This window comes from Mus musculus, chromosome 2 (genome assembly GCF_000001635.26).
Source record: "Mus musculus strain C57BL/6J chromosome 2, GRCm38.p6 C57BL/6J".
NCBI lineage: Eukaryota > Metazoa > Chordata > Mammalia > Rodentia > Muridae > Mus > Mus musculus.
In genome coordinates, this window is record NC_000068.7 from 33,242,168 (window position 1) to 33,255,254 (window position 13,087).

Genomic DNA, 13,087 nt, shown 5'->3' on the forward strand with positions numbered 1-13,087 from the left:
AACAGTTGTAACATACACATACTTGCCTACAGGTCCATGGAGAGACTGCCTGCAAGCCCTGGAAGATGGTCACAGCACCAGCTCCATCTACCTGGTGAAGCCTGAGAATACCAACCGCCTGATGCAGGTGTGGTGTGACCAGAGACATGACCCTGGAGGTTGGACTGTCATCCAGAGACGCCTGGATGGCTCTGTCAACTTCTTCAGGAACTGGGAGACCTATAAGGTGAGACCACTGGGCCTGTATGCATTGCCTGTAAGGTGACTGCACAGCAAGGACAGGACCATCTCTGCAAAGCCATCTGAGTGGTAAGGCCAGGCCTCTCCTTGTCTGCTGTACAGGAGAGGACAGAGAAGAGACAGGATCTTATCCCAGCTGGGGCCTCTGTAAGGTGGCTCTGCTCTTGAGGTCCAGAAGGGGAAGGTGGCAGGGTTCCAGGGCCTGGGAAGCCCCCTAAAAGCCACGCGTAGGGAACTCTGACAATAAGTGGGCCCTAACTACAAGGTCTATTCTCTGGGCCTCCCAGTGCCCAGGATACGGAATGCTTCTCCTTGTAAGTCAAGTGCAAGGGATCTCTCACACCTCCCACCCTGCTCTGAACCAAGAGGGGACAGTAAGGAGGGCATGAGCAGCTCAGGTCAATGGACACATGTCCTGTGTCAGGCACTGTAACTCTTGACTATGCCCTTGAGGGAGGTATTACTACAAAGTCACTTTGCAGGTGAGCAGGGAAAGTACCCTGCACGTGGCTCACAGCTACTGCGCAGTAAAGCAGCAACGGCAGCCGGGGGCTCCCAGCAGCCCCAACGCCTCCAGTCTTCTCCATCCTGGCTTGCCCCATCCGGGTAGCCTGTATATCTCCTGCTTGTCCCTCCTCCAAAGCCTAGCCTTGAGGTCCTCCTTGCACTCCTCCATGTTCTCAAGGTGATGGCACAGCACAGCAAGGGTTCACACATCCTATGGAGGCCGATAGTACCTGGTTCTGAAAACCACTTCAAAGACTTTGGGGGTCACTGCTCACTGATACCCCAAAGCACATATCAAATGAGTAACACAATTACTGAGTTTCAAACCTAGAAGGGCCAGGTGGATGTCACAGGCCTATCACAATTCTTAGCTGTGGCAGTCTATGCTAGAGCTTATGTATAACCCACACACATAACCCATCTCTAGAGAAGGCAACTGAGGCATGGGGGAGGCAATGGCTCTTATCTATGCAATGCTGGCTGCATACCTCCTCGGTGCCAGGCTCTTGAGTGACCACATCTTCCTGCCTTTGAGAAGTTACAGAATCCTCAGGCAATAAGAAATAGGCTCACATGACGGCAGGGAAAAGGTGTGCTCGTCAGATGTGTGAATGGCACATGACTGACAGTTACAAAGGTTCAGTAGCTCACCCAGACATAGAGCCTCATACACAGGTAGCAGGGATTGGAGCCCAGGCCTGCCTTACACTCTGACTATTCCTGGGACACAGACCCCTCACTGAATCTCTCTGGATCTTCCCCAGCAAGGGTTTGGGAACATCGATGGTGAGTACTGGCTGGGCCTGGAGAACATCTACTGGCTGACGAACCAAGGCAACTACAAACTGCTGGTAACCATGGAGGACTGGTCTGGCCGTAAAGTCTTTGCTGAGTATGCCAGTTTCCGACTGGAGCCAGAAAGCGAGTACTATAAGCTGCGGCTGGGGCGTTATCATGGCAATGCAGGCGACTCCTTTACCTGGCACAACGGCAAACAGTTTACCACCCTGGACAGGGACCATGATGTCTACACAGGTAGGAAACAAAGAACCAAACCTAGATGCTGAACAGGGATGAGAGATCCACCAACATTAGAGGCCCTGACCCCAAGGCCTGGAGCAAGAGGATGCCATTGTGTCAGGCAGCTTTACCAAGTCCTTCCTTCTGCCTACTGCCTTCAGACAATGACACTTACAAAAGCGGAAGCAGGGGTGCACAGATCTCAGATGAGGGCTGCCCTGGGCTAAGGCATGCATGCTTCAGGCTTCTCAGTTCTGAGAACACATGTTCACAGCCCACAGAGTCTGTGTCATGCATTCCACACTCCAAGGCTGCCCCCACCTCCTCAGCCATGCATCCACAGCATGCTGCATACTCTTGAATCCGGAAGTAAGGACAATGCCTCCTAGAAGGTCAGGGAACCTTACAAGAGCATCTGCCTCAGTGTGAGATTAGGACGCAGCATGCAGTAAGAATCTGCATGGGACTCTCTTACTGGGTACCTGTAATGTGAATGCAGTACTGTAAGAAAGCCACTAAGAGAAGCCAGGTAGTGGAGAAGTCATCTGTCCCTATTAGATCCTCAAAACCGGGTCTAGATTAAGCAAGAAACAAAGAAGAATCCAGAAAAATCCAAGATACACAAGTAGCTCAGCCCTAAGTATAAACACCCACAAGCATGTCCTCCATCCCAAGGCATGGTTTTGAAGTCTATCACTCAGGAACATTTCATGAGGCCCAGAGGCACTGTAGGTTGGCTAATTAGCAAGGTCCAGGGCTCCAGAGGCTGACACTACCTCTAGACTGAGTCTTTGTTTCTTAGGCAGGCCTAGCCCATCCTGCCTAGCCACCCACTATGTTCTGGTCTGAAAGAGGACCTTGTCCCTTTGAGGAGTGAGCTCTGGAGGCTATCTCAGAAATTTGCTTGTGCTTCAAGTAATTCCTGATATTAAGTCAGAGGAAACTCATCCCAGGTCCCTAAGACACACTCTAGTGGATAGTTTGCATAACTTCCAGGGTCGGGTGGAATAGGACCTACCACAGAGATCTAGCTGTCCATTTTGTCACTGATCTAACTCTGCTGTAAGGGCCACAGAAAAGCAGCCATTGCTCTGTAGTGTATGTGTAGGTGGGGGCAGGGGGCGGTCCTCTGAGCCAAAATTAGAAAAGCTTTCAGAAAAGGCAGAAGGATGGCCTTCGTGTGCCTGATGCTGGACCGTGGCGCTACAGCACGTCCTTGAAAGCTAGCATAGGGTAAGGAAACTGTCAGATGGGGTTCAATAGTACACAGGGCTGGGGCCAGGGTGTGGATAGGGAGACTGCTGGGGGCTCTCCCTGTCTGCCATTTGGTTCTAGTGTTAGGACATGGCTTAGCAGGAGCCCCAAGAAAATCTCTGGGAAATATGGGATGGCCGGGGTTAAGGCCTGGGCGTCCTGCTGCCTGCAACCTCCTTGCCCCCTCCTCCCATGACTTCTATGGAGACAGCTCCCCCTTGAGGAAGGGGTGCCTCTTAGGACCAGACCCCAGCTAAGTCCAGGTGACTGGGCTCTTGTCCTCCCTCTGTGGGACACCATGCCCCAGCATGCCTGCCATGCCCCAGCATGCCTGCCTGCACCCTGCCCACACTTCTGATTAGTGAACTGCTTGTCCTTGGCAGTAGAATGCAGTACCATGTGATAATGCCAAGGGTTTCATGGAAATACCCCTCTTTTACAAAATAACACAAAAAGTTATCTGGATAGAATTCAGGCTAGGGAGGCCAAGAAGGGCATTTCATCTTAAACCCTCCCTTTACCATTGTGAAAGAGTCTTTTCCAGCCCTTTCATCTCTTAACCCTGTCAGAGAGAGCCATTCTCCCTTTCCCCAGCCCCCAGCAGGCCACTTCCATTTTCACCTGAGTGGAACCCAGGCCAAGGGCTAAGCATGGCCCTCATTTATCCTCACAGCAGCGGTCCTGTGTGGTGAGCATTATTCTTGTCCTTTTTAATGTGGAGAACACAGAAACTGGGAGAGGCGAAGCTGCCTATCTGTAATCTACCATCAGCTTACAAAGCTAAGCTGCAAAGGCAGGCCTCCTACTGAGGGTTCTGCAAAGACCCTGAGCACACGCACTATGGATGGGGCAAACCCACTTCCTTCTAAACATGCCTGACACCATTCTCTCCCTACAGGAAACTGTGCCCACTATCAGAAGGGAGGATGGTGGTATAACGCCTGTGCTCACTCCAACCTCAATGGGGTCTGGTACCGTGGGGGCCATTACCGGAGCAGATACCAGGACGGGGTCTACTGGGCTGAGTTCCGAGGAGGCTCTTACTCACTCAAGAAGGTGGTGATGATGATTCGGCCCAACCCCAACACCTTCCACTAAGCTCTCCCTGCCTGGCCACTAACACCATGGCCAGAAGCCATCCCAGCCGTGTGACCTCAGCACAGCTCTTCGCTGGCCCACCTCAGGCTGGAGGACTGTGCTTTCCAATGTGGCTCTGTCAGACGATGGAAATGAACAGTGTTCTCTGTCCCTACTGCGTTCTTTTACACCTAACAGCTCCTTGTATTCCAGGATAGGATAGAACTGCAGAGTCTTCCAATCAGTTAAGTCCCTTTAATAAAGACACAACTGCCAATATCGCCAGATCTGACAGACATGCACACGAGCCACCAGGTGTATGCTCTTAGACACACATCACACGTGGGATGTCGAGATACACATATGGGTTTCCACATATACTTACCTTTTCCTGCTCAGTTCTCAGGTGCTGACTCCAGCACCATAGCTTTGCGCTTAAGACAATGTATGTCTCATTGTCTAAGGACAGAACAGGCATTGTAGCCCTGATTTCAAAAACAGTCCTTGGCACTGCCTGGATTTTCCCAGAATGTCCTCAAGCTCATCTCTCACATAGGGGCTCCTGGCCTTCTCTCCTTGAGCCCCACCTCCCCTCAGACTGTTGCACTTCCCCTCTCAGGACGGCTCAGCATCCCTCCGTACAGTTACCCCTCAGCCTGCACCTCCTGTGCCTTAGTCTCTGGCTGCTCACTGGAAGTCAAGTCCTCTTCTCCCTGCTCCCCTGGCCTCTCCTTTTCTGCCACACAGAGCTTTATTTCTGGCACAATTCGTTGGCCTCTGGGCAGGAAACAGTCTGGGCTCAGGTCCTGGCTGAGAAGGGAAGGCCAGGCCAGAAGCCACAGAGGCAGCGGCATAGACCTGTATTCAGTTCTGCACCTTCCATTCATACTTTAGCCTCCACAGAATTTTAACCTCTACACAAACAGTACCCTGCTTTGCCAGAGACACCCCACTGGAGAGAAGTCGCTGCCAATAGGTTGGGGTCCCCAGACAGCTGCAGATTTGAGGTCCTGTGCTCATGGGGAACAATCTTCACCCTGTCACCAAGCTACATCTCCTCAGAAGATGAGGCCACAGAAAGAAAAACTGACTTTCCATGAGTTGCCATGCCATCAGGGGCTCCTGACACACTGCAGCAGGGTGGCTTCCTGAGTCTTGTTTAGAGTTACCAGATGACTGCAATGCCAGGGGCAACATATAAGTCAAGAAGTTGAGACCCTCCCAGTGGGTGTGTGTGCCAGGTGTGTGAGGTGTGGGGCATTTGGTACTGTCCACATCTGGGTGCACTGCCCTGTTACCTCAGCATTTCTCCCAGTGTACCATGTAGCATGTTCTGTGTATATATAAAAGGGAGGTTTTGTTCGTTTATGTTTTTAAAAATATATTGCCAGACACAAATCTGTGTATTGTAATGACACAAATCTGCAATAAAAGCCATCAGTGTTACGTGGATACACCCACACTGTGTGCTGCTCTTCCAGACTGCCTTCCCAAGGCTTCTGTTGTAAAAGCAAGAGATGCAGCATCTAGCACATATGAGGCCATCAAGACCACACCCTCATACCTGCCCCTCAGGTCCCCACAACAGGGGACCTCTGGCCAGTGTCCCTCTGCAGCAAAGCTTCAATTTCTGGCTAAGTCTCAAATGCCCAAGCAACTCCTCATAGGCCAGGCAGTTAACACCAGGGGCTCCTCAGAGCTGTTCCTGTGGACCCAACTATAGCTCAGGCCTTCCTGTTCCCAGCCTTCCCTTGGCCAAAGCTACTCTATCATCCAGGCCAACCTTCTTAAAGGCGAGTGCAGGCAACAGGCTCCCACACTGCCTGCCAGAACTGTCTCCTCGTAAAACAGACCAGGGAGGGGATTCTGGGAACAATGGGAAGCCCTAAATCCATAAAGGAAGAAATTGAGGCAAAAATGACCAAGACTGTGCATTACTATGTATGTTAACTCCAAATACAGAATTAATATCCATACCATAGGCAAATTCGGATTCAGAAGGTATAAGCACATGGCTGAAAAATTGATCATGTTTACGACCAACTTAGATATCACAAGTGGCTGATAGATAAGAAAAATGCCACACCATTAAGAACAAGGGCGGTGCCCTAAATGAAGGATAAGACATCACATGCTGCCTCCTGGGTTTGCAAAGATGGAAAGAAATGCGTGTTGCTAAGACATGAGAAGTATCTTCTTCTGGTTTGTGGAGAGAACTAAAGTTCTCTCCTCAGTACCATGGCTTACATGGCAGTCCTTAAGCGCCATGGGAATGCTCCTCCAAGGTAGGCTGGGGTAGTGGTCAAGTGTTTCCTGAAAACTAGAGTGGGCCTTGGAGTGGACCAGAAATGATCCAACAGAAATCGCCCAGAAGGTACGGACGGGGTAACAGGCACTCAACATGAATTCTTGACTTGTTCTCATCTCCTGTAGTTGTTGGGGTGACTGTGGAAGCTGAACACTGCCTGAGGACAATGTCCCAACCTTGGTGCAGATGCCAGCCACACCTCCCACGTAGATGGAGTCGGGGTGAAGAAACAGGGCCGAGGAAAACAAGGCTCATCCTTCCAGATCCCTGGTCTTGGGGCCAAATTCCCAAACAGAGCCCTGGTCTGGAAAGCCAGGTAGAGCAGTGTGAAGCAGCCCTCCCCCTGCCCCACCCCTTCACCCCAAAGCACCGGAGATCCAAATGAAACTGACACCAACTGTTTCTCCCAAGCCTCACCCCTGCACTCACATCCCCGTTTGTATGTGTGCACATGTGTGCACACATGATGGTGTGGTGTATGTACGCGTATATGTGAAGAGGTCGGGGAAGATGTGCAGTGCCTTCCTCCATCTGAAGCTCCCTGTTTTGTTAGATTAACTAGCCAATGAGCTCCTGGGGTCTGCCTGTCTCCAACCCCCAGGACTGGGGTTACAGGCACGTGTAGCCATGCTTAGCTTTTATGTGGGTACTAGGGATTTGAACTCAGGTCCTCCTGCCTTCACAGCAACTCCTCTTACTCACTGGGTCATCTCCCTAGTCCCCAAGCCAAGTCTTTACTCAGATCACGTGGTGGTATGTGACAAGACAAGGAGTGAGGTTTGCAGAGACAGATGCACAGCCTGATCTCCCGAGTGGGGGGTTGTTAGCTCAGTAACCGCAGGCTGGAGACTGTGCTCTGGATCCTGAGTGTAAGTGCACATACACAGCCAGGCAGCCTCCCGGACTCTGACCAGCCAGAGAGGAATACTCTGACCTTCACCAGTGACTTTGCAGACCCACAATCACACACGTCCCAACAGCACTGAGTTCTCTCTCCTTGGTGTGCTCTCCTGACTGCAGATATGGATAAAAAGCAAGAGTCCAACCTTCCTCCTTCCTGTCCCTCAGTGTCAGTCTCAGCCAGTCTCTGGAATAGCACTGCTGAGTGGTACCAAGAAGCCCTTCCCTCAAAGGCTGCTGCTTTGAGCAATACTGAAACAACCTTCAGGCTTCTGGATGCAAGGGTGGTGTGAGCTCACAGGACCTCAGCGTTTGGGGTTCCACCCCCCCCCCCCGATCTTCTACCCCTGACCTGTCCCAGTTTTGCTATAGTAAGAGAACCCAGAGGAGGCAAAGGGCACTGTTACATGTGCTTGTGTTACAGGTGTCCAACTGTGGTGGTTTCAGAGAAAGTGACAGCTATTGAGGATTGAGGATTACCCACTCCAGAGCTAGTGTGAGGGCATTCTGCAACAAGTGTCTGGAAACAGCCTCTGCAACTTTAGCCAATGCCCTCCTAGGATCTGTGTAATCAGTGACGGGGGCAGTGGGGAACCCCAGATGAGGCAGTGTCCTTTGGCACTCTGGGGGAGGGGGGAGGTAGGTGGCCCCTCACCCCAAGCCAAGCAACAGGAAATACCAGGATGAAAGGGCTCACCACTCTCAGATTAGATCCCAAGTCTAAGGTCCCAGGCACCAAAGCAAGGAGGAGGGTCCAGGACCAGAGCAGCCTGGTGGAGCAGGGGCAAGGCAGAAACTTAGGACATAGTGGGGAAGCAGCATTTCTCCTTCAAGGACAGGAGCTGGGGTAAACAGAAGGAAAGCCAAATACTACCAAGAGGGGAGGGGATGAGCAAGCTGAGTTTCTGAACGCAGCACAAGCTCTGGATGAAAACCAGGCCTCTGCAGAAGACACCTCCCCACCCCCATCCCAAGCCCAGAGCATACTAGGCTGGTGGGAGAGGCAGTGGGACTAGCAAAAACCCAGCAAAGAAGCCCACCTCGTGTCTTACCAGGCTCCAGGTGTCTGGGCCAGATCTCTACACAGAACCACCTGGAATATGGGTACAGTTAGAAGAGACTGGGTTTTGTCACTGAAGAGACTAAAGGGCCTGTGTAGTCTCAGCTTCATCTGGGTGACAGGGTTGAGTGGGAAAAACAAAAAATAAAATATACACAGAGAAGGCTTGAAAGGTACACGGAGGAAAAATGAGGTTGGCTTCATCTTACAGCTGGCTCGGTCCAGCTCGCTTAATAAGTAGGTCACACAAGGTCAGAGGTATCTCATAAGGGTCAGGAACTAGAAACTGCCTGGAAAGTCTGCAAGAAACAAGGAACAGCCATCTCTGCTCCCATTCTCTCCCCTTCCTGTGGGTTTCTCTCTGGGTTTCTCACTGGGGATCTATCTACAGTCCATTCTCACTACCTGTCTGGGACCATAGTGCCAGGCAACATTCCTGAGCACAGGGATCCAGGCTGAGTGTCAGCATCTCCATTCCAATGCAACTCCTAAACAAAGGAACCAACTGGCTAGCCTGATCCACACCAATCCTACCTTAGAGCACAGCTGGGTGGAATGAATTCTGATGTTAGGGGGTAAGAGGCAAGAGACATCCTCAGGGTCTCAGGAGAGGAGGAGGGATCACAATGTTTAGAAGCACTCCAGCTGTTACTAGTCCCCACTCCCTCCAGGATAGCAGCTCGATGGACACCATGTCTTCAGACTCTCCTCTGCTGACCCTTACCTCTCCTGAAATGAACACCCACCCTTCCAGATCTAGCTGGGTCATTAAACACAACACCTAGTAGTACCCTACGGCCACAACCTTCTCTTTATGGGTCTCTCTGGATATGAGAAGCAAGAAGGCCCCCACTGCTGGGGTCTTCCTAGCCATATTTTGTTCTGGCTAAGGCTGATGCCATCTCCTATCTATTGCATAGTTTCTATGTATATGTCTCTAGTTGTTTCCAACAGTTGAAAGTGATGTGTAGCCCAAGCCACTCAGATTTTGAGTATACAAGTCAGTCTGGTTCCTGAGCTCACAGCCCTACAGCCAGGGAAGGAGGGGACCATGTGGCTCCCACTGCCTCATCCCCAATGTGCATGACAACAGGAGTGGCAGCCGCCGGGTATCGGGAAGCCAGGGCATAGACATCTGCACACCCTACCTTGGCATAATGGGCACAGAATAACAGGGGGCAGTGACAGATGAGATTTCCTGTTCCTTGGGCCCTGCCTTTCTCTTTCTCTTCCACCAGAATCAAGAGCCAACTGTTCTACACCCTACACACTCAGCAATCCTGACCTCTGGCACTATTTACAGCTGGCCTACATTAGCTAGTAACTGGATCCTGGTCAAGCTAGTTCATCTGGCCACCACCACCGTCAAAGGGTCTGCTAACTGCAGTCTCTCGGATCCCAAAACCAAGCTACATCTGATCCTTACCCAGGACGCTGCTTCTTATGGATATGTACCTTACTATAGAGCCAGTCAAGTCCCCTGTCTTCTGGAATATTCTGATCTAGTTTAGCCCAGGTATGGAGCATCCTTCTAATCTGCACTGTATCCCAAAGCACTTCCATTGGGATCTGTCTCCCATATCCATGTTCCAGTAGCTGAACTTCATGATGAAACTGACTCCACAAGCTCATTAGGACATGCTCCCTTCCCTCTGCTGCAGTGTGTCCTGACACTAAGGGACATTCCATGATAGGAGAGGGTACCTTGTTCACATCTGCCTGGAGACTTTGCAAAGCTGGCAGAGAGCCTGGGAGGTGGCTCATGTGGAGGGAGCTGTGAGATGACAAAGGCCTGCAACCTCATCTTAGTGACAGAAGGGTGACATCTCAGTGTCACCCCCTCAAAGTCTGGAATGCTAAGCAGGCTCCAGGCAAACATTTAGGCTAGTCTGCTCTCCATGGGCAGTGCATACAGGGAAAGGAGGCTGGGACAGATAGCCAAGAAACAAACATGGGGTTAGTAACACTTGTTGGAGAATTCAGAAGCACCTACACTCTAGGCTGGAGACTGAACATCTGAGAATGCTGCAGTGTCTAGCGGACTGAGAAAAAAAGGCTGTTGGTGGCAGACCAGGGGGTATTTGGACAGCAGCTACCATGAAGCCTGTCTCCATCCTAGAGGTCCCTACGCTTATGAATACTCCACTGGGCAAAAAAGGGCACAGATGACCAGGTGTCCCCACAATGTTACCTGTAAACGGGGGAAACAAACATCACACTTCTCAAATGAGCTCTCATGCAAGTATCTGGGGGCTCCACAGGACAGAATGACAGTGTGTACATCTGCATTCATTAGAGAGAATCCATGACTCTGGGTGGGGAAACATGTAAGGGACAAACAATGTGTATGAAAAGCTCCCATCTGGTTAAAAAGCTCAGGCACGGACCATGGTGTGGCCAGCTGACAGCTGTGGACTGGGTGGATGGGCGTGCACTCCAGCTTCCCGCAATGGCGCCGGAGGGAGGGGCAGAGCGACTTTCACATTTTACTTTATAGACTTCTTTGTAATGTGGATGATCTCCACAGTGACTTTGTAGAGTGGGTGCCCAGTGCTGTCCTAGGGCACAACCTTTCTGGTTGGTCACATAGGAAGGAATGGAGGTTCCCTCAGATGCCCAGAGTCCAGGGTACACCTGTCTACAGATACAACACTTTTCTCAAGGGCAACCTTCTAGGCCTTTCCAGACCCCAGTGATCATCCCCAGAAACCTTCCTCCTTATAGAACTGCAAATGGCAACCACTGTAGAGTGTCCCCCTGCATGTCAGCTTCCAGGAGGGACTGAGCTGTTACTGCACAATCCCCTGCAAGTACACAGTGACAGCTCATTTTTCATTCCCATAAAGATGGAACAGCAAAGAGCATCATCAGAGTGAAGTGTACAGACCAGCAGCCTTCATCTTCTCAATGTTGCCTCAAAACACCAGAACTACCGTATCATCTTATAGTTTCTGTGCAGTGGGAACACAGGCATTTCTGAGGCAGATGCCTCTGCCTCCAGATGTGAGACATCAGTCAAGCTGCAGGCTGGGGCTGAGGCTTCATATGAAGGCTCAACTAATGAGCAGAATCTGCTTCTTTGCCACAGGGGCTTCTTCATAGGACTGCAGAACACAGGCTGGAGTCCTGCAGGATGGGTGACCCCTGAGTAAGGAGGAATGGGAATAGTCTTTTATCTAATCTCTAAGAGTCACTCCATCGTTGACCTTGTTCATACCCTACAGCTGCAAAATAAGCTAAAAATAGTGCCTCAGAGCAAGGGGTAGGGAGGATTGGGTGACTCGGCACCTGTCACATGAATTATGTGACTACTATTAATGTCACTTTCTCATTAGAGAGACCCCAGGTCCCTGTTATGAGAATGCTCTCTAGTGCACAGCAGTAAGCTTGCGTCCTTACCTCATTTTGTAAGCCTAGACAAAACCTGACCCAGAGCCGAGCTGATGAACTGTAGTTCTACCTCTAGTCCCAGCCTGGCTGGGAGCCAACATGCCTTGAGGTCTCCTCTCCTGACCACTGTGTTTTCCTCCCAGTTTATTTCCATGGAAACAGCAGTGGTGAACTAAGGACCTTCAGGCTAGGTGGAAGCCTTGCCCCAGCATGAGCTCAGTTAAACTTGGTATTCATCTGGCCTATGGTTGGGTAAACAATAGCCAAAAGTGTTGGGTAGTCTCATTTACAAATTGGGGGTATTTAGTAATATCCATTGGCCTCTTGCAATGTCCTAGAGAAATTTAATTTTTAAGCTAACAAATCTGGAGACTGTAAAAATAAAAGTAATTTTCTCCCTTCTGAAAGGGAGCGATTTAAAGCAATATGCAGCTTACCACAAAATCATGGGAAAGTATCTTTGAAATCACTTGTCTGGTTGAGCCTGGGCTGAGAGGGAAGTACCTTCCTGCTTGCTGGATACCCAGCAGGCTTGGATGGTTGCCCTGAGGAAGGAGAAACATGTCTAAACAGTCTCTCAGCTAGGGGAAGAGGACAGTAGTCAGTCCCGCCTGACCGGACTGTGTGGACAGACACAGTGACAGGGAAGAGAAGCTCACCCATCACCCATCTTCCTCGGACCCAACTCAGACCTTCTCTGTGGCACTGATATCCCCTTTCTATGCTTAAGACATGCAGCCCCATCTGAGCAAGAAGATTCCCAGCTAGAAAGCCAGGCTGGGAAGGCAGGAGGCAATTAGACAGAATGGGAAGAGTCAGAGAACTGGGGCCAGGCACGCACGCGGAACAGCAACTGTTGGGCAGGAGCTATGGAACAAGTGAATATTCCTGGGGGATCCTCCAAACACATGGGGTGGGGACTGAAAAAAGGCAGGGCTCGTTTGTGTGGGTGGATTTTTCTCTGCTGCACATTGAAGGAAGAGACCACCTCAGTGCTGGTCAATTTGGGGTCATCTCCTTCATCCCATAGTACGGATGTGTTAATGCTGGATTCAGTCTAGGGCAAAGTGGCCCCCGCGGGCCCTGCTGACACTAACTGCATGTACACACCCACTCAGTCCCATGCTCACTCTTTCAACTCTATGATAAGAGGAACCACAGTCAAAAGCACACCTGAATTCTGGAAGACCAAGACCAGGGTGTGTGTAGCTCTCTATCAGGTATAAGGACTGCATTCACTTGGCCTTGGGTCTAAGGCTTTGCTCTCTGATGAGTTGTCTCTAAAGGCCTTTCCCTCCCCCTGGTACTCTGAACTTCAGTCACTCATCACA

General features: G+C 50.8%; 2 protein-coding genes across 24 annotated transcripts in view; one reads left to right on the forward strand and one right to left on the reverse strand.

The window, feature by feature from the left end:
- Angptl2 (angiopoietin-like 2) overlaps positions 1–5,558 on the forward strand; it is a 31,775-nt gene extending 26,217 nt beyond the window's left edge. Inside the window, exons 4-6 of one of the 2 annotated variants that reach the window (XM_006498051.1) lie at positions 33–226; positions 1,512–1,782; positions 3,920–5,558. In XM_006498051.1, the coding sequence (XP_006498114.1) occupies positions 33–226; positions 1,512–1,782; positions 3,920–4,119 (665 nt within the window). In that variant the 3' untranslated portion in view covers positions 4,120–5,558. The remainder of the gene's footprint in view (positions 1–32; positions 227–1,511; positions 1,783–3,919) is intronic. The other variant, NM_011923.4, reaches the window with a different exon arrangement.
- Ralgps1 (Ral GEF with PH domain and SH3 binding motif 1) overlaps positions 1–13,087 on the reverse strand; it is a 238,081-nt gene that overhangs the window by 108,749 nt on the left and 116,245 nt on the right. The window lies entirely within an intron of this gene.